We start from the raw sequence: 27,587 nt of genomic DNA on the forward strand, positions 1-27,587 counted from the left end.
GTTCTAAGAATCATTTTTAAGTTGAACATTTTATATGAAGCAACCATCATTTTTGTTCTATTTTTATCTGTTATAATTCCTTTTCACAGAACACAAAATTTGTTGGAAAACCTAATTGGTCATACAATCTTCACAGACAGAGATTGCTTTAGAACTGTGCACCTAACATATTTAAGAAGCATTATTTTGAAACAGCAGTAATGTATTAGGCAAATGAACATTTCACCACATCTTTGTGATTATCCACTACATCAGCATCATGTCATCAATGTAATTTTAATAAATGTTTAAATGTGTGCTCTAACGCAAAATCCCCTTGCAGCATTCTCTACTCCCCTGTGACAGTTTCTGCCCTCCACTCCTGACTAGCAGCGTGTGCCTCCCTCATCCAGGATAGCCTGCACAATGGTTTGATCACAAGCCTTCTACAGTCCTGTATCATAAGCTGCAAATTTGATGTAAGTCAACAAAATTGAACTATATAGCTTACTCCAGGGTTTTCTTGAAGAGGCTACTCAACTCTACATTTTTCCCCTTACGAAAAGTGCTTAAAATCAAAAGATTGTACAACAATATTTCTACAGTGTGTGTGTGTGTGTGTATGATTTTTTATTCATTTTGTCTCTGTAGGAAGACCCAAGAGAAGCAAGGAAATGTGAGACTGGAAGAAACAAAGAAGCAATATAAAAAAATAAAAGTGAAAATCAGAGAGAACCAAACATAAACAACACCTAATCTGGAGGCCTAGAAATTAACCAATATGGTGCTCAGAGATATTCCTTAAAAAGGAAATATCTCTGAAAATCATAATTCAGTTACATTACACTGATTTATCCAGAAAAGAATCAGTAACAAAAAAATTATGTAATACACACAAAAAACAAGCTATGCTTAAAAAGAATTGCCATTGCTTCTATAAAGGAAACTTATTTAAGACAATAGGAACATAGTTGATTTGGCAGATGCTCTTAAATTTTCATTTAATAAACTATCCTCTATGCTCTTATAGAAAAGAAGGGAAGAGAGATCAATAAGAAAATGTAAGACAAACTGAGGGAATGCCAAACAAGGCATGGTATATAGAAAATGAGGCCACCAATGCAAAAGAAAGAAAGAAAAACCCAAAAAACAAAAAGAAAAAAAAACCAACCTAATTTTTATCCGCAGCTAATGTTAATAATCTGGGACACCTAGGACTAACATTGGGGTACCCTCCACCACTGAAGTATGATTCCACAATTCTGCCCAAATAAAAATGTATTATTTATTTATTTATTTACTTTACTTGTATACCGCTCTTCTCAGCCATTTGGCGACTCAGAGCAGTTAACAACCAGTATCAGCAATGCAGTACAAAATCATAATCATTTAAAACAGTAATATCAATCAAATACTACTCTTTTATTTGCCAGAAGCACTACCAAAAAGATCCAACATCAGAAATTATTGTAATTATTTTGAAGGCAGAAGGTTCAAGTTCTTCAGTCTCTACTCACTACTGCAAATTTTTGTTCTCGTATTTTTAACCAACTCAACTTGATTAGCTGCTATAGGCACTTTTATGTATTCATGGATGGTCATAATTAGTGACTAGATAATATAGTGAATAAATTCCAACTCTAGGGATTAGATGCTTAATTATTTCCTTAGGCATATTACCTAGAATGTTTTTATTTGAAGCACTGCATCCAGATTTATTTAACAGATTTGCTTCAGTACGGGTAGTGAGTCTCTCTCTTTTTAACCCAAGGGCATATGTCTCAGTTTGAGTATCCACCATCTCTTACCAGATGTCTTATCTTTTTAAAGATAAAGGGAGCAGATAACAGATTCATACAAGACCAAGGACAACATGAGGTTAGTATGGAAGCAAACTTAAGGAAGCTGGTACAGGAGCTTCGGTCTGGATTCAATGTTGGTCAGGATCTTCAACCTGGCTGGCTGTTTTACAGCCAAATCCAAGGATTTGGCCATCCCCACAATCTGCTCAATAAATATTTGCATGTCATATGTAAATGAAGCCAGATTGGTATGTGGAAACAACCCTCACATACCTCCCAGTGAGGTATGTGGGGATTGTCCAATAGGTATGACAGATTAATTCAAACGAGAGTTCAATTCAGTGGAGGAAGAATTGGACAGTAAACATGAGATGGAGAAGAATGCTTCCCATGGGATGGAGTGGGGATAGAAACCCATGATTTATTAAGTTTGTGGGGCCTGCTGGAAGACAATTGGACAAGCTGAAACTGAAGTCAACTGAGCCAGGAATATTACTTCTTGCTCTTGAAGCTGTTCAAAAGAAAAAGGAGTTATAGCCTATTCACCATGCAAAGCCTTTATGAAAGGAAGAAATTCTCCTGATGAGATATTTTATATCAGTCAGAATGCTGACACCAACGACAGGCATCATACATTCATCAATGGATAGGAGGGGATTAAAAACCCTAATAATAATAATAATAATAATAATAATGGCATTTTGAGGATGGAGAGTGTCTGTATAAACGACACTAGCAATCAGGAGAGCTTGACACTGAATGTCAATAACCATCACAAGCATGGTAGCAACAACCACCTCAGTACCAACAAGACAGTGGAGATCTGGGCCTGGACCTTGCAATCAGACTAGTGGAAGAACTAGTATTGGACCAAGATTGACAATGACTATGATGAGATCATTGATGTCACAAAGATGGAAAACGTAGTAGATGTGTCCAGAGGAGGGTGACTAAAATTATCAAGGGTCTGGAGAACAAGCCCTATGAGGAGGAGCTTAAGGAGCTGGGCATGTTTAGCCTGAAGAAGAGAAGGCTGAGAGAAGATATGATAGCCATGTATAAATATGTGAGAGGAAGTCACAGGGAGGAGGGAGCAAACTTGTTTTCTGCTGCCCTGGAGACTAGGACACGGAACAATGGCTTCAAACTACAAGAAAGGAGATTCCATCAGAACATGAGGAAGAACTTCCTGACTATGAGAGCCATTCAGCAGTGGAACTCTCTGCCCCAGAGTGTGGAGGAGGCTCCTTCTATGGAAGCTTTTAAACAGAGGCTGGATGGCCATCTGTTAGGGGTGCTTTGAATGCAATATTCCTGCTTCTTGGCAGGGGGTTGGACAGGATGGCTCATGAGGTCTCTTCCAACTCTATGATTCTATGACATTGGATGAGTCGGTTCACCTCAAGCCCAAAGGAAATCGTGGAGGCAGGAGAGGCAGTAGGAGTAGGCCTTAGTGGTAGCTGGCTTGTAAGCAGCTCTTAGGATGGACTGAATGGCCAGTTGAAGAGATGCTAGAAGGCTATTCTCCAGGCCGTCAGGTGGAGAGAGAGGATATCTGGCTGGAGAAGGAGGTCATTCTCTCTCATGAGAACTGGTTAAGGAGGCAGCGTGTAATGTCGGAGGAAGACGAGTTCCGTACTGAGAAAGTTGCGTGTTCAGAGGAGACGCAAACAGGGTCAAGACTTCTACCGGGTCAAGCATCCATTCGTGTGAGGACAATCCGGTTTGGCTTAGGAGACTGGCCTCGGTGTTGAGAGAGCCCGGAAGGTGTAGTGCTGTTATCGACACGGAGTGGTTGAGGCACTAGTGCCAGAGAGTCAGAGAAAGCTTGTGAAGCTTTCTCGAGCCTGTACCACCCTGTTTGTTGATAGTACATGGCCATGGCATTGTCCGTAAGGATTTGAACAGTCTTTGTTGGTGACCAGGGGAGCGAAGGCTTTCAGGGCCTTGAATATGGTCAGCAGTTCTAGGTAGTTTATGTGATGCAACCTCTCCTGTGGACACCAAAGGTCTTGGGATGGAGAGTTTTCCTGTGTGGCATCCCCAGGCAAAAGTTGAAGCATCGGTCATCAGAGTGACCGAGGGTTGTTGGATATGGAAGGGGGATCCCAATGCAAACGTTGCGATGAGACATCCATCACCCCAAGGTTCTTTGGATCGATGTCGGTACCGAGAGGACTTTGGAGTTGTGTTCTCGGGATGGGTTGAAATGGTCGAGAAACATCTTTGTAGAGGCTGAAAGTGGAGTCTGGTGAACGGAGTCACCATCGCCGTCAACGTCATATGTCCCAAGAGGATCTGAAGGTGTCGAGCCCGAACCGTTGGGGCAGACCTGCATTGCAGAACCTCTTGATGAAGAGCAAGGAATCTGGCGTCGTGGAGGGAGACCGTCTGGGACACGGAATCAAAGAGAGCGCTGATGAACTTTATGGAAGTCATCGGTGTCAAGTGGGACTTTTCAGCATTGAGTTGAAGACCTAGATTGTCAAGCAAGGCCACGGTCATGTCGATGTGGGACCGGAGAAGAGTCGGCGACTGGGATACAATCACCAGTCATCCAGGTAAGGAAGCACTCAGATGTTCTGCTTTCGGAGGTATTTGGCAACCCCAAACATGCATTTTGTGAAAGTTCTTAGGGCCGTCACAAGGGGCTATCCTTTTGAGAGCAAGGTGCTGACCTCATCGAGCATTGCGGAGGAAGGTTCGGAAGGTTGTGCCTTCTTTGGGGGGGGGGGTAAAGCACCACATAATGATATACAAGTAAATGATAACAACAAAACAATAGTCCTCAACCCTGCTGCAAGACAATACACAAGATTAACCTAGAAAAACAAAAAAATATGCAATGTCCTGCATAGATTTCACTGTACAAGTATCAGACAATTACTATTTTCATTGTTGTGTCAATTCTGAACTCTTAAGTACAAGAAGAAAAGCTTAGAAAGGTCCTTATTTATTGCTTTGGTTTTGTTTCTGAAGTCATATTAGAGACACTCATGAAGTAGAATAATGTGCCTCAATGTTGATGTCTGCTGCCTGTTCTCGGTTTCACTGTATTTATCAGAGATGCACGGTGCCACACAAAAATAGAACCTATACTGAAATACACATTTAATCTGGAATAGAACACTAAAAGTAATGGTTTAATAAATAAAACCCAACTTAAGTTTCAGTATCAGGATACTTCAGTAATTTATCTTAATTAAATAAGTGCAAAGAATTATTTTGCTTTCAAGAACACAGTGTTCTGCAGAAATTTCAGTAAGCAGAAACAGTTTGAAACATCTGCTATGTTTATAGAGTTGCAAAGGTGTATGTTCTAAAAAGAGCCCTTAAATCACAGCTAGATTCACAGCTTGCAGGCTTAGAGAGATCTCTATGAAGTACATGTTGTTTCTATGAGCAGTTAATTTTATAAGCTCTGCCTGAATCCACAAGCCTGGCTTGAGATGGCTATTCAAAGTTTATAATAAAGAAAAGACAATGAATAAAAACTGAAAAATTTACAATAACTCTGAAACATACCTTTATTTTCTTATGTTTTTATTTTTGTTGAAACCACATTCAATTTCATATGGTACTCCAGCAGTTTGAGGGACTGTGAACTAGCCCTCTGTTTAAAAAGTTTGAGGACCCCTGGTCTATGCTAATGGGGCTGGTGGGGATTTGTGGTCTGACAACTGCAGGGTTACAAGTTGGAAACCCTGGTGTAACAAGCAGTAGTTGCTTAAAGATTTACTAAGGTGTAACTACATGGGGAGAATGTTTGTACATTAAAGTCGCAAAACTAGAAAACTGGAGGAAAAAGACCCAGCAATGTTTTGTAAAGTGTTTTGGCAACTGTTTACCCATAGGATTATAGATATAGATTGAGTATCTCTTATCCGATACGCTTCAGAACGGAAGTGGTTTGGATTTTTTTTTTTTGTAATATTTGATGTACATAATGAAAGATCTTGGATATGAGATCCAAGTCTAAACATAAAATCCATTTGTGTTTCATACTAATAATAATATAAAACTTTATTTATGCTATGCCACCATCTCCCATAGGGACTCAGGGCACTGCAGACTACTTCAACTAGAGAAGTCAGCCATAGCAGAGCACCTGATAACCAACCTGGACACAGCATATTGTTTGAGAACAGAAATGCTGGACCATTCTAACAATTACAATGTCATGCTACATAGAAAAGCCATTGAAAGCTACAAGTATGTGGACAATTTCAACAGAAAGGAAGAAACCATGAAAATGAGCAAAATCTGGCTACAAGTATTGAAAAACTCTTAAAATCATAACAGTAAACAAAGAACGCTCAAAAACAGGGGAACTCCAGGCAAGAAACAATCAGGGGCAGCTAATCACCTCTCAACAAAGGATTCCCCCAGGCAGTAAGAAGCCACACCTTGAAACTGCTAGACCATTAAATGCTAATCAAGGTGGCCAACTGAAACATTCACACCTACCTACAACAGACAAGTTATTTCTCCCACCCTGGACATTCCACAGATATATAAGCCCCACTTTCCTAGTTTCCAACAGACCTCACAACCTCTGAGGATGCCTGCCATAAATGCAGGCGAAACATCAGGAGATAATGCTTCTGGAACATGGCCATATAGCCCGAGAAACTTACAACAACCCAGTTATGCTAACCACTGTGCAATTAATTTTACCGTAATATGCTGTTCTCAGAAGATGCTAGACAGCCTACGCTCTTTGAGCTTGCACATGACTCACTGAAGAGGTGCTTCCTTTTTACTTACACTGGACTGCCCCAGAAAAAAACCCACAAGAGGTATATTGTAATGAACAGAAAACTGAAAGATGCAGTAAACCCAAAAGAACCATTTAGTATTTTTCAGGGAGTGTTGGGGTTCAGCCTCCGTGTGAACCTGACCCTCAGCCTCCGTGTGAACCTGAACCTGATTCTCTGATTGTATTTCCTGATGCAACTGAACATGTATTTTTCCCTGATGGTTTGGAAACTGTTGATTCTGAAGGCAGTGGCTTGGAAAGTGAAACTACACATCCTGATGAGAATGTTTCAGAATCAAGCGGTGATAACTCTCCAGAGGAGCTAGCACCTGCCTTTTTTAATGAGGATAGGAGAGGACAGATTTGGAAAAACAGGAGTGAATCACAGAGACTGCGAAGGTCAAGTAGATTAAAGGAAAAGGAGGCTTCAAACCCTGGAGGCGTGTCCCGAAACAGTTTCTTTAGTTTTAAGTGTCTCCCCCCCCCCCCCGGCCTGTCTCGTTAGATCAAGCATCGTTTAGACTGAGGCATTACCTTGGCAGATCTCCCGGTTCCCATGGCCTGCATTCCCAGAGGCTTCTAGTTTCCAAGTACGGTTAGTGAGATGCTAACAAGTTCCAGGTTTTTATAGTGTTGTTTTTGGAATTTTGATCTACTTCACAGATATTCCTGACTGCGGAATTTTACTGTGGCTTTTTGGACTTTGTATTTTCCTCTCTTTTGTAACCATTTTTCATCAATAAAAAGGATTGTTTTTCCTACAATCAAGTGTGGTGGATTAATATCTTATGGTCTTGTTTCCTGATCTGGGTTGCAACAGGGAGGCCCTTAACTATAGCCTCAACAGAAGTCAAAGAAACCACCTGAAGTTAAAACAGTAAAGCGAATGTCCACCTGTTACCTCTTTAAGGACAAAAATTTACAGTATATGGGGTATTTCCAATATTTACATTTTGAAATGTCATTTTTTTAGAAATGTATTGAGCTGTTTGAAGTCTACTTTCACTCTCACACCTCCATTCTTCTACAGTACTGAGAAGCTGAATGCATTCTGGAGCATAGCTTTGGAAATAACTAGATAAACTGATGCTGTGAACTGTTCACTTATTTAATTTTTCTACTACAGTCACCCAATTCACCAAATTGATTCTATGTTATTTTAGAATACTCCAATTTATTGAACATGGATAGCTGTTTCTCTGGCATATTCTGTAGGACAGGGAGTTGTAGGAAGACAAAGGGTTGAGATTGGAGGAAATGCATCACGTGGCTCTTCTAATGCAGCAGAATCTAGTACAAATATATTTGGAAAGCAATTCAAGAAGGTAACAAAAATAAAGGCGACACCTAGTATGGAATGAGGTGGAGGATTAACCTGCTTGCTTTGTTATCAAGCAGTCACAGAATTCAGTCTCTATAGATAGGCCTGATGTTTCTTCCTTGTCCATCATAATCTATTCACCTGTGTTTCTCATGGCTTGTACTCGTTTCAATTTTTCTCCTCTATTGATTTTATTTTGGCTTCTAAAATATATTATTGTATCATATATAATGCTGTAATTTGATGTGAGGGACAATGAACCTCTTTGCAATCCTTCAAAATAGTTATTCTTGTTTTCATTTTGCCTATGTGAAAAAATTCCCCAGCATTCCTTCCCACATGTTCTGTCCTCATTTGGTTTACTCTTCTCTCTCCCCACCACCCCCTTTTTCTGCTTTCCATGTACCCTCCAATTCTGTAGGTCAGACCTATTGATGAGTTTGGAAATTCTGTCTAAAGCCAAGCTCTCTCCACATATACAAAGAAATAAACCACACTGAATCAGCCCTTTGTGATCTGTTAACGTATTTACTGTTGTTCACAAAGTGCTGGGTTCTTAAGTGGAATGTTTTCCTTGCAGCACTATTTCTTTCACTTTCTCTCCTCTCACCTCGCCCTATATCTTTTAACCTCTCAATTCATCTGTGGATAACATACTCTGAAGGTTTTGATGTGACTGGAACTTGAAGTGAAATGATGTAGCTATCTAAATTTACACCCTCCAAATCATGCCTAAGTTTTTTTAATCTACTCAGAGGTCTCATTGAGTTAAACGAGCCGAACAAATATTTTGCAAACTGATCTTTACAGATTTTTTGATAGTGATTAGGAAGAAAGGGGGGATCTGTAAATGTGTATAGGCATTGCAAAGCATTTCCACTTAGGAATTCTACACTCTGATTTTCTGAATGATGCTGTAGCCAGCAACTTATTGATTTATTGCTGCATTTGCCATTGGTTCAGTGTTATCTAGGCATACTCCAACACACGGACATTATCTTCCATAAGTTATGAATTGCAATCTGAATTTGTGAGCTCATAACTCCTGGTGTTCGTGTTAATAAATGTTAATGACTGAATGTGACCCCAATAATGTAATTTTGCGGACTGGCAACAGCCCAACAAAAGTGTTTCCAAGGTGCTAAATATTGTAGTGTACTGAGAGATAAGCAGTTGCAGCAGGATCCAGAGATGTCTCTCGAGGCATATCTGAAAGCCAACATTTCTTCATGATAGAAGTTGTAATCTCTTTCCAAACAAAGCTTGGGAAAAAGACACATAAGAACATAATCTTTCTAGGTTTCTTATGAAAGCTTATAGTATAAAACACAGTGCTTCTGGGGTCTTCCAAAATCCCAACAGTGTTCTGATAGTTATTATTAGATTATAAGGAATGCAACTTGTAGCTGCTGAGTCGTTTGTCTAGTATTTGAGGCTATTTTAAGTACTATTCTGAAGGTCTGGTCCACTTTTTGTGTTTTTTAATTGGGAAACCAGAAAATACATATTGCTACTAAAATATACTTCACCTACTTTTACAAATAGTTCAGAAGATCCACCAAGTGCAGCCTTTAACTATCTTGCTGTCTATGCAGTAACACACTACATGTATTCAGTTCCATATGTACTGATAACCAGTGCGTTCCAGGCCCAACTGAAAGTGCTGGTAAAGACAGTTTGCAACCAGGTTATCTGAAGGGCCCCTGCATCCTTGGTCCTAAAATAAGCCAAGGAACCCAGTTCACACACTTGTAAAATCAATTTGATTTGCAGGCATGAAAAATGATCTTCTTTGAGGGCCTTCAAGTTGTTTCCAATGTAACTGCATTTGATTTTATTATTTTAATTTTTTATTCTGTGAACTGCTTTCAACTGTCTCTGCGGTTTAAAAATGTATATAAAAATATTCCTAAAGAAAACCTTATTGTTATCAGTAACAAGAAACCAAATTATTAAAGCTTTATAAAACCTCTATAAATTACAACCTTTATATTTTTAAAAAAGAAAAGGAACTAATTCAATGCTAACACATTTATTTAGTTTTCCATATTCGAACAATAGATGCATAAAGTAGCAAGTTATGAATTGAATGTTTTATTAATATCTTTATAATTCTTAATTCAAATTACTTTATCGCAATGGTTACTACTGAATGAGATGGAAAATTACACATAAAATTGTTTATATGTGACTTCCCATGGTATAAAAGGTTTATTTCAGACATCATTACATTTAAAGATGTATGGAATTCTACCACATTGGTACGTTTAATGCTGAATTGTAGTTTTATTTAATGCCAAAAATAATCTTGTTTGGACATATAGCACAAAATAAAAAAAGTCTTAAAATCTGAAAATAACTTTTAGACTGATAAAAAAATTAAGAAAAGTATTAGTTGTAATACAGTAATTTAAAAATTAAGATGGAACATAGTAATGATTTGGCAGCAATGGTAATACTATTTGTAAGACTATTGATCTATCTTAGTTCACTGTTGTCTGATCTGACTGATAGCAGCTCTCTAATGTCTCAAGTTTGAAAAGTATCTGTTAATCCTATTCACTGAGAAGCACTGCCACTTCCAGTTAAAAAATCTGGGACTTTAGACATGAAAAATATGTGATCAAAATATAACTTTTTCCATTGTTACAAACCTAAGTTTAATACATAAACTGTATGTTTTACTTATAAAACTCAAAGTCCAGAAGAAATAATTCTAAAAAAAACCCCCCAAAAACAAGCAGTAAGAATACATTTGCCAAAAATATTTGCCTGAGCCAGCAAACGTGCACATAGAGGTGGAGTCTAATCGACTTTAGAATACAAAGATGCAGGGTTTAGAAGATGAAGGAGAAAGAAGAGTATCAGTAACAGAAGAAAATGCACATCCTCAAAAATACTGAGTTTTTGCTTGTTTTAACAAATTTCTCTGAACTGGGTATTTTTCAGAGTGCAACATTCCTTTCTTGAACAAGTTTCTCAAATGAGTGGCATTGCATTTGCAAACTTTTCTGAATGGGGCAAAATTATGTGAATCTATTTTCAGAGAAGAAATTAGAGACAGATCTCAAGACACTCAATGGAAGGAGGATTTATAGATTTAAAAAGCCAACTTTTAATTCAATCTCCCTCATGGATGATTTCTGAGGACCCAGCTACACCGATCATTTAATGCAATTTCAAAGTGATATTGAAGAAAATGGTTTTGTTGTGCAGAAGATGATTAAAGAGGAAATCCTGGAAGCAGTTTGAGAAAGCCAGGTGGAGATTACACAAACCACAGGGAAGTGGTGTTCTTTTTATGTGCTTCTGTGGGGATTTGTTGTCTGGCCATCCTAGTTTCAAGCTACACTACACTAAGTGGTCAGTGTAGATGAGGCCTTAAACTCAAACACAAATATTTAAGTGAGACTGACTCCAGAAATGAAGTCAAAAAGACCCTCATAGACTCAGAGACAGCGAGCAATGCTTCAGGATCTGCACAAATAATCTAAAACAAAATTCTGAATTACAAAAAGGAATAAGACAGATCACAAGCAAGTGCCTCAACTGTAACCTTACTACCGTATATACTTGAGAATAAGCTGACCCAAATATAAGTCAAGACATCTAATTTTACCACAAAAACTGGGAAAACTATTGGCGAGTATACGCCAAAGGTGGGAAATGAAGCTAATGGTAAATTTCAAAATAAAAATAGATACCAATAAAATTACATTAATTGAGGTATGAATCGGTTAAATGTTTTTAAATATTTTCCACATTTCAAAGAAAAACAGTAAACTAGCTCTGTAAGTGGAAATGTAGGGTAAACAAAAACAATATATTATTGACAATTACTTTATAACAACAACAACAACAACAACAACAACAATTATAAAAATCATTTGTATCCCGCTCTATATCCCCATGGGGACTCAGGCCGGCTTCCAACATAGTAACAGAAAAAACATTAAATACCTATATAAACAATGCAGAGCTAGATACAGATCTAAAATTATATATACTAATTTCACATATACATTTCCCCCGAAACATATGTGAATCCTCTATATATGTGCATTTCCCTCCTGAAATATTTGCAAGCCCTATATATCATTATTTATATCTATCTAGACATCTGTGTATGTGTGTGTGCATTTCCCTTGCAATATTTGAAAGCCCTATACATCTATATTCATATCGATCTAGACATGTCTATATATATTTGTGTGTGCATTTCTCCCCTGTAATATTTGCAAGCTCTATATATCTATATTAATATACATCTATCTAGACATCTCTCTATAGAGAATTATATCTATATAGGATTTGCAAAGATTTGTTAACATGTGAGTGGAAAATTCACAGAGAAATACAGATATATAGCCCCCCCTCTCTCTCTATATATATATGTCTATATAAGATTTGCAAACATATGAGGGGAAAAACTTAATGTATATAGATGGATACAGATAAATAGGTACATAAGGATAGCAAAGGTTTGCAGGGGGAAATGTCTCTATATCTGTAGGAGAGATTAACAAATACTTCAGAGAAAAATGCTTTTATAAGATGAATCGATATTCCTGATTTGCAAGGGTTTTTCTTCATCTGCTTTCCTTTTTCAAAACAAAACCATGGGACCCTGAAAAACCTGAACATCTCAAGGAATAAATAATATCTTTTTGAAGAATTTAGTTTCTGTCTTCAGAGAGAAAGCCTGCCTTGACCCTTGATCTAAGAGTCCTATAAATTTCACCTGCTGTGATGGTTCCAGCTGTGATTTTTCATGTTGATGGCAAACATTTAGAGGAGTGCCCAATTTGGGGGGGAGGGAGGGAGGGAGCCAGCAAATGGGAATCAAGCAAGCAAGAAGACGAGGGCAAGCAAACAAGTGAGTGAGGGGGGTGGGCAAGCAAGCGAGCTGGGGTCGGGTGGGTGGGTGAGTGAGTGGGGTTGGGCAAGATTTTAATGGATGACTGAGCAAGCAGGGGGGTGGGTGATGTGCAGGTTCCAGGAGAGAGGGTTTGCCACCACTGACCTAGAGTATCTAAATGTGTGAATAATTATTTTAATGTTCATAAGCAGAAGCCACGAGTGTGAACAACCAGCAGCCAGAACCTCTGAGGATGTCTGCAATAGATGCAGGCAAAATGTCAGGAGAAAATGCTTCTGGAACATTGCCATATACCTGAAAAATTTAAAGCAACCTAGTGATTCCGGGCATGAAGCCTTCAAGAGTACTTTCAACAGCCAACTGGCAATGTAAGAAATTAGGATGACACCCTGCTGTCAAATATAAGCTGTAATACCTGTCATGCACTTAGTGCACATAAATGTAGTAGTACACTGACAGAAGAGAAAAATGCAAAAGTGGAAACACTTTCTTCTTATGGCCTTCTGTGAGATGGACAGATCACTACATGGAAGTAAGTATCCTTTAAATCTAGAGTGGCAAATCAATCACCCTCCTTCACCAGGGGAAGGATAGTGTTTAGCATAACCATTCAAAAACACAGAAATGGACACCTCTGAGATTCAGTATAAGATGCAGTCTGCCATAGTATTTGGACACTATGAAGCAGCAGAAGAAGAAAAAACACAATAATCTCCCAACAGCCTCCTGGTGTCAAGGGAAAATGGATCAAATTATGATAAAATCACGGAATTGAAAGAGATCACATGGACCATCTAGACCAGGGGTCCTCAAACTAAGGCCCGGGGGCCAGATGCGGCCCTCCAAAGTCATTTACCCGGCCCTCACTCAGGGTCAACCTAAGTCTGAAACGGCTTGAAAGCACACAACAACAATTACAACAATCCTATCTCATGAGCCAAAAGTAGGCCCACACTTCCCATTGAGATACTAATAAGTTTATATTTGTTAAATTGTTCTTCATTTTAATTATTGTGTTGTTTTTAAGTGATTTTTCCACTACAAATAAGATATGTGGTATGTATAGGAATTCATTCATGTTTTTTTCAAATTATAATCCGGCCCTCCAACAGTTTGAGGAACTGTGACCTGGCCCTCTGTTTAAAAAGTTTGTGGACCCCTGATCTAGACCAACGCCATGCCATGCAGGAATACCCAATCAAAGTACTTCCAACAGACTACCATTCAGAATCCCATTAAAAACCTCCAGAGAAATAAAACTCCTCTACTCTTCAAGGCAGCATATTCTACTGTCGATGATGATCAGAAACATATTCAGTCACTCCCTTATGTAAACCCCCTTTGTTGGTGGAACACCAGGCCTTACTATGGATTCAGAAGTCAGTCTCCCAAGCAAACAATGTTTAGGAAATCCAAAGGAAGCTTGTGCAGATATAAAAGAGTTTTCCATGAGAAAGCACTTCAAAGCTACCTGTATCAAGAAATCCAAAATTGTCTGCATTGGCTGAGCTTCATGGCATTGACCAAGGCTACATAATAAGTCCTATTCTCTGCAGTGGTATCAGAAGCTTTAAAAGCCTCTTCTTAAGGCAGAGCCTTTAAGAGTGGGGAATGGTTTCAAAAGGTGTGTGGAGTGGAAGTCTGGCAACAAGAATAGGTACAATGTTTCCCAGACAAAAAAAGGCCCTTTTGAGTGTCTATCCCACCCAGGAGCCCCACCCCAACAGGAGGCACAGTATTTAAAGCACACAGAAGAGACAATAAAGCAATAGAGAGTTACCAAGCATTAGGAGAAACCAAGAAACCATAAATATAAGACATTATCAATCTGAGCAGACAGAAAAAGAAACAAGAAGGGAAAATTGCAGATATTGAAACTCAAACCCAAAGTGTAAGTCAAACTAAGAATTAGTCTGAAGTATTAGTAAATTCTCAGAAGACACCTAATTGATGCTCTAGCAACAGCAGACAAAAAGAAATGAGGGTTTAGTTGAGAAGGGTGCAAATATGGCATACTGGGAGTGGGCAGGGCTACTACCAAAATGCTTATGCAATGTACTCTGCAGGTGCAGAATTTCTGCTCCCGCTTTCACAACAGCATAACCACAGGTCAGCTGATTAAATTCATTTGTGAAAAATTCCGTTCAGACAAAAAGAACACAACACACCACTGTACTATGGAATCTACTTGTGCAGCATGTGGTAATGGCCACCAACTTCAACAGTTCAGTTCATTTACATATCAATATATTATCCTCTATGAAAGGGGAGGAACTAAATACATGGAAAATGAAGCTATCATTGCCGACACCGCCAATGACTTCAGGATCAGAGACCTATGAGGACCAACTGCTGTGGAATGAGAAATGCTCTGTATTCTCAAGCCTCCTGTAGGCATCTAGCCGACAATGGCAAACAGAATGATAAACTAGATAGACCTTTGATCGAATCAAGCACCACTCTTATGTTTGTTATGTGCAATGTTGAGCTCTAGAAAAAGACTTTAAATGGAAACGTTATATAGTATAAGATTTCTTGTATAAAACTGTAAAATTAAAATAATATTTTAAAATACAGAAATCTATACAGACCTTCCAGTAGTCAGATTGTAAACTGTAGTACCTCTGGTATGCAGATAATGCTGTAATGGAAAGAATATTTTATTTAGAAAATGCATTTTAGTTGTCATAGCAAGTTGTTTGTGTCATGCAGGCACAATGTCAGTTCTCCCTTAAATGTGGTTAATAAATCAACATTCAACCATAAAAAGTAGTTTTCCAACCCCAACGTAATTCCCGAGGTATAAAATTATCCTATCCTTCCTAACTATGTTTCAAATACATCCATTTAACCAAGATCAAGAAATGAGAATGTTAGTAGGCAAAACCTGATTGAAGAGAACCTTTTAATGAGAGCCTTTTTAATGAACTGATTTAATCACTTATTAAATGTTGTTACTGGCTAGTTTTTAAGGAGCCCCAGGAAAGAACAGCTAAATTGTTGTGATTGACACAATTGCTCACTTGTGGTATAATCTGTTGTTTTCTCCTTGAACTGCCTCTTTGGAAGATTTCTGTATGCAGTGACTTTGTCTTTTTGTAATGAAGTATTTAAATGTGCCATATAATATCCAGAAAATGAAAACAGCACAACTTCCAACAATTTGTTTTAAAATAATACTATTTTAAAATAATTATTTTGTAATTCCTAAGAAAATAAATATTTTTAATTTTTTTTCTCTACACTGCTTTGTAGAGATGTGTGTATATTTCCTAGACTCACACACAGAACATTCTGCTACTAGGAAAGAAAGAAGAAAAACTGTCAGCTTGCTCTAAACAACAAGGTAGAAGCCCAGCAGCAGAAAGCTATACAAACCAAGTCATTTCTTCTACCTTCTCTCATAGCCCAACAGTGAATAAGCAGAAGCAAACAGAGCAATTTACTACTCCCAAACATCCATATGAGTGGAATAGATTGGTGCTTAATGTGAATAACTAGATTAATTCACATTCCCCCTTTTCCCCAAAACTGGCAAAGCAACACAACTTACAAAAATTCAAATAAAGATAATAATATAAACAAAAATGTAAATACAAATTACTGTTAAAATACAGTTAATTCCATTTACATAATTGAAATCTTTTAAACCAAAACTATTAAAAATATGAGTCAGTAGAACAAGACTTGATGGTACACAACATTTAAACTATTTGAAATTTTTGTAGTTAGCTCTTAAAAACTGGTCAGAACAGAAACACTCTCATTTGCTGACGGAAGAACGGAACAGAGAGGACCATCCGAGATTTGGGAATGAGGGGGTGGGTCTTTGGATGTCTAAGAGCAAACATAAAGCTGTCCTTCTTTCATATTCTCACTAAAAAAGACAAGGAAGTTAGTAGGACTGAAAAAAGGGCCTCCTTTGAAGATTATAGCGTTTGGGCAGTCTCATCTGGAAAGATATGCTCCTTCAGATAGCCTGGATCTACATTATATGGGAATTTATAATTTATAATCAATCTTTTGAATTGTACACAACACAGCCGCTGGGTATTTTGCAAGAAGGAAATCATAAAATTATTTTAACCAGCTTTAGTCAGTTGTCAGCTGTAAATTTACCTCCCTGAGATAAATGAAGTTTCTGAGCACTTTTCAAAGGTTGTCCCATATACTGTGACAAAGTAATGCTAACAGGAGTGTCATACCTGAAAATTCAAGAAATGGGTAAACCTGGGCATTAATTTAACTGTGTACATTAAGGACAATCTCTCCCTACTATTCCACATACAGGCCGTCCCTGAGTTACAGACGTCAGACTTACAAATGGTTCATAGTTAAAAGCAGGGCTGAGAAAACAGGAAGTGAGAGAAATCTACCCATAGGAAGGGAAATCCATTCATGAAAGAGTTATCATGAGGAAAAGACGACTCAACTGAAACTTTATCACCAATTCTTGTTTTCACAACAAGCCATTTTTTTCAAAATACAATTACCACAGGGACAGAAAACAAGGTGAAATCTTCTGAACTGGAGTAGATAGCAAAATAAGCACCACATGGGTGTTAACCCTTCCCTATGATATCCAAAGCCTATACATATACGTGTGTGTGTGTGTGTGTGTGTGTGTGTGTCTGTGTGTATAGCTGGAGTTACACTTTGAAAAGTAGCTGTTCAAACTTACATACAAATTCAACTTAAGAACAAACCTACAGAACCTATCTTGTTTGTAACTTGGGGACTGCCTATATATATAAATAGCATGGAGACAGAACAGAACACTCAAAGACAGCGAAGACTAATAGTCAAGGAGTAAAAATGAAGTTTCCTAGCTCCACATTCTGAGTTCTTCCCTCCAGAATGGGAATCATGACCATCTCAGCAGCACAGCCAGAATAATAGTATTATTAAAAGTATTAAAAGCCACTAAGAGATCCAGGATAATCAACAGGGACAAATACTTTCAGTCTAGTTTCTTGAGAAGGTCATTTAGCATAGCAGCAAAATGTGCCTTCATTATACTCAAGTCTGAAGCCAAACTGAAATGGATCTACTATTCTAAACAGGCATTAATGGCAATTGTTTTCCTTACAGAAGTAGTTCCTCCAAGAACTTCTGCAGGTTGGATGAGCCACCAGAAATTCTAACATCTTTTCCAAAAATGAGAATGGCCAATAGTTATCCAACAGGGAACACCTTTTCAGTAGTGCCTCTTTCAGGTATGCTGGAATTCTGCTATCTGAATCAATTAATTATGCAAGTGAATTAATAATTACTTTTTTTCCCCCAAACTCTGCTAAGTTGCCCAAATCATGGTAAACACTGAATTCTCAAGATAGTTAAATGGGAGCTACGATTATCATTATCCATAATCCAGATTCATGTTTTAAACATTTAAGCATAGTTAACTGGGAAAGGAAATTTCCAAAAGAGAAGGCATTGGAGAAAACACTGCTCACTTCCAGATCTTTTTTCCATGGACCACTCCTGTCCATGTTCATCTAGAAAGAAATATCATGATTTCTAACTTACTCAATAGTAAATGGACTACTGTCACCTCTAATTGCAATTTTGGTTAAGAAAGAACAAATATTTTGTCTTTAGTCGTGATTAAAAAACCTAAGTGGGGAAGTTAAAGGTATTACTTGGCCATAGAAATGGTTTGTGATTTAGACTTCTTTAACTACCTTAGCAAGAATATAAAAATATAATTTTAGATTAATGCATAAACTAAACATATAACAACCTGGACATGTGAAACCTAGAAATACAAATAGGTTGTGAATTATTCTCTGAATATTTCTATCACAAAATATATAAAGGAAAATCTAGTTACCATGCAAAGAGGTTGACAATGTATATAGCCTGTCCATTTTTCCAGCCCCTGATGTTTCACTACTAGAGCATTTTGACTTAAAAATAAAATACTTGCCCTCTTCATATTATATTTCAAAGCTAAAATTCAACTCTTCATATGTGGTTCCAACCACTATGAAACCAAAATTCAGCTACTAGAAAATGTTGGCCAAATTTCAGCCCTACTTCAATGGTATCCATTAATGTCTTTCTTTACTATTCTAAACAGGAGTTAATGGCAATTGTTTTATTTATAGAAGAATGCAAAGCTTTGCACCTAGAAACCTCTCTTGATGACAAAACCTTCTACCTTTCCCATAGTACTTGGTGCTAGGGGTGTGCAAAATGGCAGAGAATTCTTTGTGTTTCCATTCTGTTTTCTGCCCCCCCCCCCCCCCCGAAAAAAACAGAAACGGAACTCAGGGTTCTGAATTAGGAATCCAGACACCACCACCCCAATCTCCTGGAAGCTTTCCTAAAATAGGGGGCACCCAAAATTGGAAACAAAAACAGAAGAAAAGCAAAACGGATTTGCACACCCCTACTTGGTGCCCTTTGAACAACAATCTTTAAAGAAAGCAGGAAGCCTCTCAATACTGTATCTCTCCCCCCACAGCAATATATACCTTCTCTCTAACAAAGATTGTGCATTTGGCTAATATAATTTCTAGCTAGCAAAAAGCACAAAGCTGAAATTGAGGGGGGGGGGGGGAGAAGATGATGGCAAAGCTATTTTGGCCCATAGTAGTGGTAATTTGTACGGATTTAGAAAACTTTACAAAATTATACTCAACTTGCAAAGGCCATCAGAACAATAATTTTTAAATGGACAAAAATAACCACTGTAATAAACAGATGACTGCAGCATTGCAATAGTCAGATATTATAAAGCCAGCAAAAATGATTATAAAGTCAACACATTATATGTTAAATGCCTGTTTGAAAAGGAAGGTTGGCATATCTATAAGGAGAACAGGCAGAACAAGGTATTCCATAGGTGAGTGAAGGGTAGTACAAGTAATTTTCTTTTCTCAGTAGCCACCTGACAGAAATTGTATCAGTGGCAACCGAAAAAACATTGTTAAAATCCTTTAAAAATCAGCCAGGAATACAGTAGAGTCTCGCTTATCTGACATAAACAGGACAGCAGAACGTCGGATAAATAAAAATGTAGTATAATACGGGGGTCTCCAACTGTTTCCCTTCCAGCGCAGTGCTAGACACCTAGAATATTAACATCAGGGACTCAAAGGGTTAAGGCAAGGCAATGCCTTGGGCCTAGAGCGATCCAGCAGGAATTGTGATTGTGTTTCAGGATCAGGGTGCTTTGGGTGTGGGGAGTGATGTCAATGAGTTTCAAGATGGCAATGGTTTTGTCAGTGATATTGATACAGAGAGTGACCAGAAGATGGCTGTTCAAAGTGTAGTTTCCCATGAGAATGTCCCTGAGGGGTGTTGGGATGATGGTGTGCTTTCTAAATTGTTACCAGAGAGTTCCCATGATAGGGAACATGAAAACAGTTCAGGGCCTGGCCCAGCTGCAGAATTTAATAAGCAAATAGATAATGAGCAAATACATAGATAGGAGATTAGACAGAACAGGAGAGCCAAACAGTGGCTTCGACGGTCTGCCAGGCTCAGAGAGAAAAAAGATAAGAAAGAAGTTAAAAGGAAACCAATTTCTGAATGCTAGAGACTTAGCTAACAAGAAGATAAAAGTCCCAAGTACAGGATATGTAGTCAGATGAAGCATCGTTTGGAATCAAGTCAAGTCCTCGTTCTTGTGCATGGAAGTTTCACTTGGGAAATTCATGTTTTAAGTGCCTTTATTTCATGGTTTTGATTCTTGTATTTCATGCTTTTATATTCATGCCTTGGGTTCATGTTTCCTGATTACTTGCATTTTATTTGGGAAGTTTTGACTTTATTTTTATGGACTTTGCTGGACTGTTACCCTGGACTACTTTGTTCCTGCTTATCTTCCTACCTAATTGGATTTACCTATTTCTTTAAAGTGTTTTTTACCTTTCTGTTTTTAAATTATCTATATAAATAAAAATGTAATGTTCGTTTGTGGGATTAACAGAACTCAAAAACCACTGGGGGAATTGACACCAAATTTGGAACACGATACACCTAACAACCCAATGTATGTCCTTCATTCAAAAAAACAACGAAAACAAAAAGCAGAAAGGACTTCTAAACTGCATGTCCATAAAGGAGAAACTGCATGCCCACAAATAGACCCATGGCCACGCCCCTCCTCCTCACGGGGAAACAGCCGGCCATTAAAGCATTAGGAGCCAGGTCTGGACCTCACAAGCTCTGAGGATGCCTGCCATTGATGCAGGCGAAACGTCAGGAGGGAATGCTTCTGGAACATGGCCATATAGCCCGAAAAACCTACAACAGCCCATTTGGGAACATTCCCAGAAAGTTTCCATTCTATTATGGTACTTTTCTAAATACACTAGAGGCAAAATCCAGAAAACTATATGTAAAATTCCCGAAAGAGAAAAAAACAATCTTACAAATAAGAGTGTTAATAGCTGAAATATAGAAGAAACTCTAGTTGTAAGTTTAAGTCCCGCTAGAAGTACACAAAGACTTGGAATCTTACGTACAGACTACTGAAAGAAATTATAAAGGACTTACCTTTTGGATAATCCTCCAATAAGAGGTTGAAGTGACCTAACTGGCAAAAGAAATCGGACTCAACTTTTCCTTCTGCTTTCAATATCAGTGATTCATAACAGCCAACAGCCTGGGAATAAAAAGGACACATTTTATTAATACACTAAATAACTTGTACAGGTACACTTTATTTATGTGGCGTAACTTAAAACTAATTTTTGTTATTTTGTGCCTTGGAGAAATGTCTGACTTATGGTGATCCTAAGGTGAAGCTATCACAGGAGTTTCTTGGCAACATGTCTTCAGAGGAAAAGAAATTGAGAAAATGTGACTTGTCCAAGGTCACCCAAGGTTTCCATGGCACAGGAGAGAGCCAGACGCTAGTCTCTAGAGCTCTAATCCAACACTCAAACCACTATACTAGGTTGACATTTAAAATTGATTTTACTTTCACACTATTAAGAAACACTCTGCCTCTATTACTAAAATCAAGGTGAACTTTTGGTTTAATAATTAATGTCAAGACTTAAATAAAGTACTAATGTTAGTTATCTTAACATCATTTATATCATTTCTTTTTTTCAGTACAATGAATCAAGGTGGCTATTTTAAAAGGTGTTTTATGTTTTGCATAATCCTTTAATTAATTTTTTACATTTTAATGTTTAGAGTTTATAAATCAGGTTTTGTAGTTTCTAATTTGTATTGTTCTTAAATATGTTGCTAATTACTTTGAGCACCATTGTGAGAATTGTAGGATATAAATAAATAATAGCATCATTATAACGAAAGTTTTAAATTGATATTGAAACATAGTATTCTGCTAGTGTAACATTCATTATCAACCTTTAAAATAAAATAACTGAATTGGATTCACGTTCACTCCTGTTAAATAAATCCCCCCACCCCCACCCCAAACGTGGCAACAGTGGTTTCAGGATACTTGCAGACAAAGCTGAAAGAGGGATCATGTAATCTATACACATACACAATCTGACATTTCTCTTGTAAGGACAGGAAAGATCCACCATAATCAGAGTAAACCTTTTTATTCTGAAAGCTATCAAGAAAAGAGCACATTTCCTGAAAGAAGAACTAGGAACATAAGATTCTGACTGTAAATAGAAGGTCAGCTGCTGTCCTCTCCTTTTTGCCTCGTCTTTTACTTGTGTTGTATTTTGAAATGGTCATATGACTGCTCAAATAAATAAATTATTATTATTATTGTTATAGACATAATAAAAGTGAAAATGCATGTGTGTGTATATGGCAGAGGTGTCCACTTACATAGAAAGCCTTCCGCCTCCATAAACAGCTTTAACCCACAATGCTGAAGAGCCACTAGGGCACTCCCCCTAAGGACATTGCAGGTTACAGTGGGCTCCATGAACATGTCCAAGAGCCCTGCCAATGTCCTCCACAAACACCATCCTGCCCCATCCAAGTGAACACCTTTCATAGCCGGACAATTTCATCTGGATTTCCTGTTTTTCCTCCAGAATGGACATCCCAGGATTCCTTTCTCTCTCCATTGCTGTGGAATTTGCATGATCCCACCCATTGCCTCTACTTTAACCCTTTCCTACCCTTTCCTATGGCAAACAGCAAACAAAGGAACTGATCAGCAACTAGTGCAGTTTGGAAAAGGATGGACCACAAATGATGAGATATGCAGGAACTTTATCCACATCCTGAGACGAGTAAGAAACCCACGAATGACAGACCTGGACCAAACGTGCCACACAGACTCCTCATGACCCACTTTACATCTTGGTGTGTTTTGGGAGAGGATGGAACAGGGATGATGGAAATTACAGTATCTTCACTTACTCCCAGCAACCACTGCAACACCCACGAATGATGGACCTGGACCAAATTTCCCACACAGACTCCCTATGATGCACTTTATCCTGGTGAGGGTTGAGGGAGAGTGGACCACAGACAATGTGATTTGCAGTACCTTCACTCACTCCCACATACCACTGCCATCCCCATCAATAATGAATCTGACCCAAACTTCGAACACAGAATCCTGGTGACCAACTGAACATACTGAAACAGTTTGAGGGAGGTGTAGTTCACCCTGCACTCAAGAGAGCATTCTGAAGCCCCTGATGAATATAGGCAGGGTTTGGGGAGGATTGACCCACAATTCTGGGAATTGCAGTTCACCCACCAGCCTTATGTATTTTCTAATGGAAACATTCATATACAATGAAATCAAAGATTGGCTTTTTTCTAAGGAACAGAGCTACAAATTATCAAACTGATAATACCTAACATCCCAAAACAAACAATGTCTTTTTCAAATAACCCGGGCACCGCCAGGTACCCTAACTAGTATTTATATGAAAGTGATCTGACTCCAAGTCAAATACAAGGTATGAAGTCCCAGGTTGCCTCTAAGAATGAGAGGAAGAGGGTGATACTCATAACTTTCCTAAGCTTGCATCCAGAATCCACCTACCTCCAATTTTAGGGAAAAAAACTTTAAAACACTTCCAATTTTAAGAAGAACATCTTTGGTCGTATGGCTTGCACTGAAGTGATGAAAAAATACTAAATACTGGAGAGTCCTAGAGAGTGGTCTGGTTTGGAACATAGCTTTTTCAAAACTAAAAATATGCAGCACCATCTTTAAAACAGTGTCTTTGAAAATTTAAAAATTAAGAGGAATTCAAAAGGGTTTTAGGACTCTTTTTCAAATAAAATGTTTTTAGAATGCTTTCATATATTTATTTTCTTAAAATTGTTTTTTTAAAAATACTATATCCAGTATCTGATAATTGCAATTCCTGGTCTTTTCTCAGCACTTTTAATGGACATGATTTATTATTATTACTGACTTGATTTGTATCCTGTCCTTCTACCAATATTAGACCAAAAGCAGCTTACAACGTAAGTTAATGCAAAATAACTAAAACAATATATGGTATAAAAGTTTAAAACATAAAATGAAATTAAAGAATTAAACTAACATTAAAATTAATCCAATTAATTTAAAACCTTAATGTAAAACAAAAACACATAAAATAAACATTACACTTTAAAATTAACACCTACTGCACATTTTTCGATTCTTTCAGCTAAACACCAAGGAGGTCAAAAGAAAAAAAAAACATTTTTTCTGTTTTGCTAATATTGATGGTTTGTTCTATTTTTATTGCTTTTGCCTCATACTCAGTAAAGCAGCAAAACAAGTTTCTTTCAAAAACAGTATCTTACTACTATTTGTAACAAAGGTAACTAAATATTTGAAAAATATTTGCAACTATTGTCAAACTGAATTGTGCTTTTAAGATATCAAACATAAATGTATGACAATTCTGTGTAACTCTAACCACAGTATGTGTCATGAGTGCCAATACAGTGCAGTGATTTCAGTTTGGATTATGGACCTGAAAACCAGCTTCAAATCCCACTCAGATACAGAAATCCACTTGGTGACCATGGCAAATCACAATCTCTCAGCATTAGGGTAAGGCTATGACAATCCCCTCCTCAGAGAAGAAACTCCCCTGATAGATTTGCCTTTGAGCAGCCATAGGTTGCAAAAGTATTGTCATACAATAACAACAAATATGTCTAACATGTTTTATGTTTCTAAAGCAGTGGCTCTAAAGTGTTTCTAAAGTCCGTTGACCACCAGTGGTCCACAAAAACGAAAATATGGTTCATGGCCTCATCAACAACAGCGACTGTTCTCACAAAACCCTCTTATAGTGCCGAGGCTTATTAAATATGGTTTTCTGTGTGCGAGCAGATGGCAACTACTGGATGGCATAAGTTCTGTATCAGAAATTAGAGCTGATGCGGTCCATACTATGCAATTTTCTGAATCAGTACCTCAAATAACCAAACCAAATCTGCAAGCAGATGGCAACTACTAGATGGCATATGTTCTGTATCACAAACTAGAGCTGATGTGGTCTACCTCATGCAATTTTCTGAATCCGCACCTCAAATAACCAAACCGAATATAAAGTTGACCAAAAACTGATTTGTAACGCTTTGGACACTAATGTTGGAGAATGGTCCCTGGTCAAAGTGGCCCCTGGTCAAAAAAAGTTTGGGAACCACTGTTCTAAAATAACAAAGTGGTTTTCCATCTTCTGAGAATTCCAATAACACATTTTTGTATTCAATCTTTCTCAAAAAATTCCTATCTTTTTTTGAGGAAAATGAAATATTTTTTCCTCTCTTGGTGCCAACATTTCTGGAAATTTTACATTCCTATTTTGGGCTCCTCCATAAATATCCATAGCTATTATTTCATCTCCACCTTCTACCAAAGTTATTCCAACATCGCAAGCTTCTTTTAGCTTTTTCCCTTCTTCATCCTTCCAATAAGATACTCGCTCCTCAGAAACAATTTCCGAAGACATGTATGATGGAAAGTACATTTCGCTGAACTTATCCTGAGTTACGTATGTAGCCTATTATAGCATAGAAAGCAGGTAATTCTATAAATACTTGGAAACCACCTTAATTCATATTTACAAATAAAAGGGGAATTTAAAGTTTTGATCCCAGAGACAAGATTCCTTGCTGCACTCTGCATTTTACAGTGCATTCAGCTAAACTGTCCTGTATGACTGCCGCTTTCACAAATGAAATGAAAAGATTCTGCCAATAAAAGAGAGAAGACAGTTCACTTCCTTCCCTTTGTTTAAAGAGAAGAAAGCAATGCTTGAAGAATGTAAGTTGGCAAAATGACCAACAGCAGCTGCCCTGAAGAGACCATAGATCTAGAGGAAGGAAGTAAATATAAGAGACAGCATTTTGTTCTAATACATATAAAATATTTTTTATATTTTGCCTTTAAAAGAATACAAACAATTCATGTGCAGTGAATTAAATACTAATTCCCTGATAGTAATTATCATTATCCTGTTTAAAACATACAAAGTTAGATGTTCCGTATCACCCACACACACACAAAACACCTATGGTAAATTGAATATTTCTAAGTCTGATATAACCAACAAAATAAATGAACAAATAATAATTTACCACATATACTCGAGTATAAGCCAACCCAAATATAAGCCAAGGCACCTAATTTTGCCACCAAGAACTGGGAAAACTTACTTCCCGAGGGTGGGAAATGCAGCAGCTACTGGTAAATTAGCTAGTGGTAAAAATAGATACCAATACAATTACATTAATTGAGGCATCAGTAGGTTAAATGTTTTTGAATATTTACATAAAACTGTAATTTAAGATAAGGCCATCCAACTCTGATTAAATCATTATTCTAACCTTCTTCAATGTAAATGTGCTTGCATATCCTTCCAATAACTACTATAGTTTATTTTCACTGTACATTTTAGGTGTATATGAATAAGGAAAAGTGGGAAAGACTGGAATGGGAAGAGGGAGGGAAAGAAGGACTGGAAATGGGAAAAGGATGGAATGGGAAGGGGTGGTTGAAAAAGTGGGAAAATGAGGTGGAAAAGGGGTAGCTGAAAAAATAGGACTGGGTGGGAAAGGCATAACTGGGGAAGGGGGAATAATTGAGGTGTGAAAGGAGGGCTGGGAATGGGAAAGGATAGGATGGAAAGGGGGGGCTGGAAAGTGGGAAAGACCCCAGTCTGGAGTATGGGGGGGGGGATTAGGAAAAGCTGGGCTAATGGGGGGAAGGGGCAGTCATAAAAGATTGGGATGGGGAAAGGAAAACTGCAAAATGAGCAAGACTGGAGTGCAAAAAGGGGGCTGAAAGGTGGAAAGATTGGAATGCGAAGGAAGCAAGTGGAGAACTGGGAAAGATTGAGGTGGGAAAGGGGGCTGGGAAAGTGGGAAAGTGGGAAAGTGGGGTGGAACAGTGGGCAAGACTGAAATATGAAAGAGAGGGCGGAACCTGGAAAGGGCAGGATGGAAAGGGAACTGGAAAAGTGGAAGAGAGAGGCTGAGGATGGTAAAGACTGAGGTAGGAAGGGGGAAAATAGAAAAATGGAAGAAAGAAGTGCTGGAAAAGTGGGGACTTGAGGTGGGAAGGAAGTGGAAAGGACTGAGGAGAGGAAGGCGGGTGGCCTCCCCTCCCGGTGCAACAACCCAGTTGGGTTGTTGTGTCGAGAGGGGAGAACTAGAAGGCGCGCATGAAGAAAGGAAGGCCTGCACTCTCTCCCCCCTTCTTGGCACAGCGACCCAGCTGGGTTGCTGTGCGGGAAGGTGAAAGTCCTGGCAGGAAGGCATGAGAGGCCGGAACCTGGCCTGACCTTCTTTCAGCCTCACACCTTCCTGCCAGGGGCCTCACTCCAGTCTAAGTCGAGGGGAGCTGAAAAACTCAGCTTATACTCAAGTATATACAATATTTGTTTATTAATACATAAGTGCAGCCACCCATAAAACTGCAGAATC

At 38.1% G+C, this 27,587-nt stretch overlaps 1 protein-coding gene across 7 annotated transcripts in view; it reads right to left on the bottom strand.

The window, feature by feature from the left end:
- Window positions 1-27,587, bottom strand: part of KDM6A (lysine demethylase 6A) — a 141,063-nt gene that overhangs the window by 84,309 nt on the left and 29,167 nt on the right. For all 7 annotated transcript variants that reach the window (XM_060770233.2, XM_060770236.2, XM_060770234.2 and 4 more), the window contains exons 3-4: window positions 21,249-21,357; window positions 15,332-15,381 (exon numbers count right to left, since the gene is read on the bottom strand). In XM_060770233.2, the coding sequence (XP_060626216.2) occupies window positions 15,332-15,381; window positions 21,249-21,357 (159 nt within the window). The remainder of the gene's footprint in view (window positions 1-15,331; window positions 15,382-21,248; window positions 21,358-27,587) is intronic.

The sequence above is a fragment of the Anolis sagrei genome, chromosome 3 (genome assembly GCF_037176765.1).
Source record: "Anolis sagrei isolate rAnoSag1 chromosome 3, rAnoSag1.mat, whole genome shotgun sequence".
Classification (NCBI taxonomy): domain Eukaryota; kingdom Metazoa; phylum Chordata; class Lepidosauria; order Squamata; family Dactyloidae; genus Anolis; species Anolis sagrei.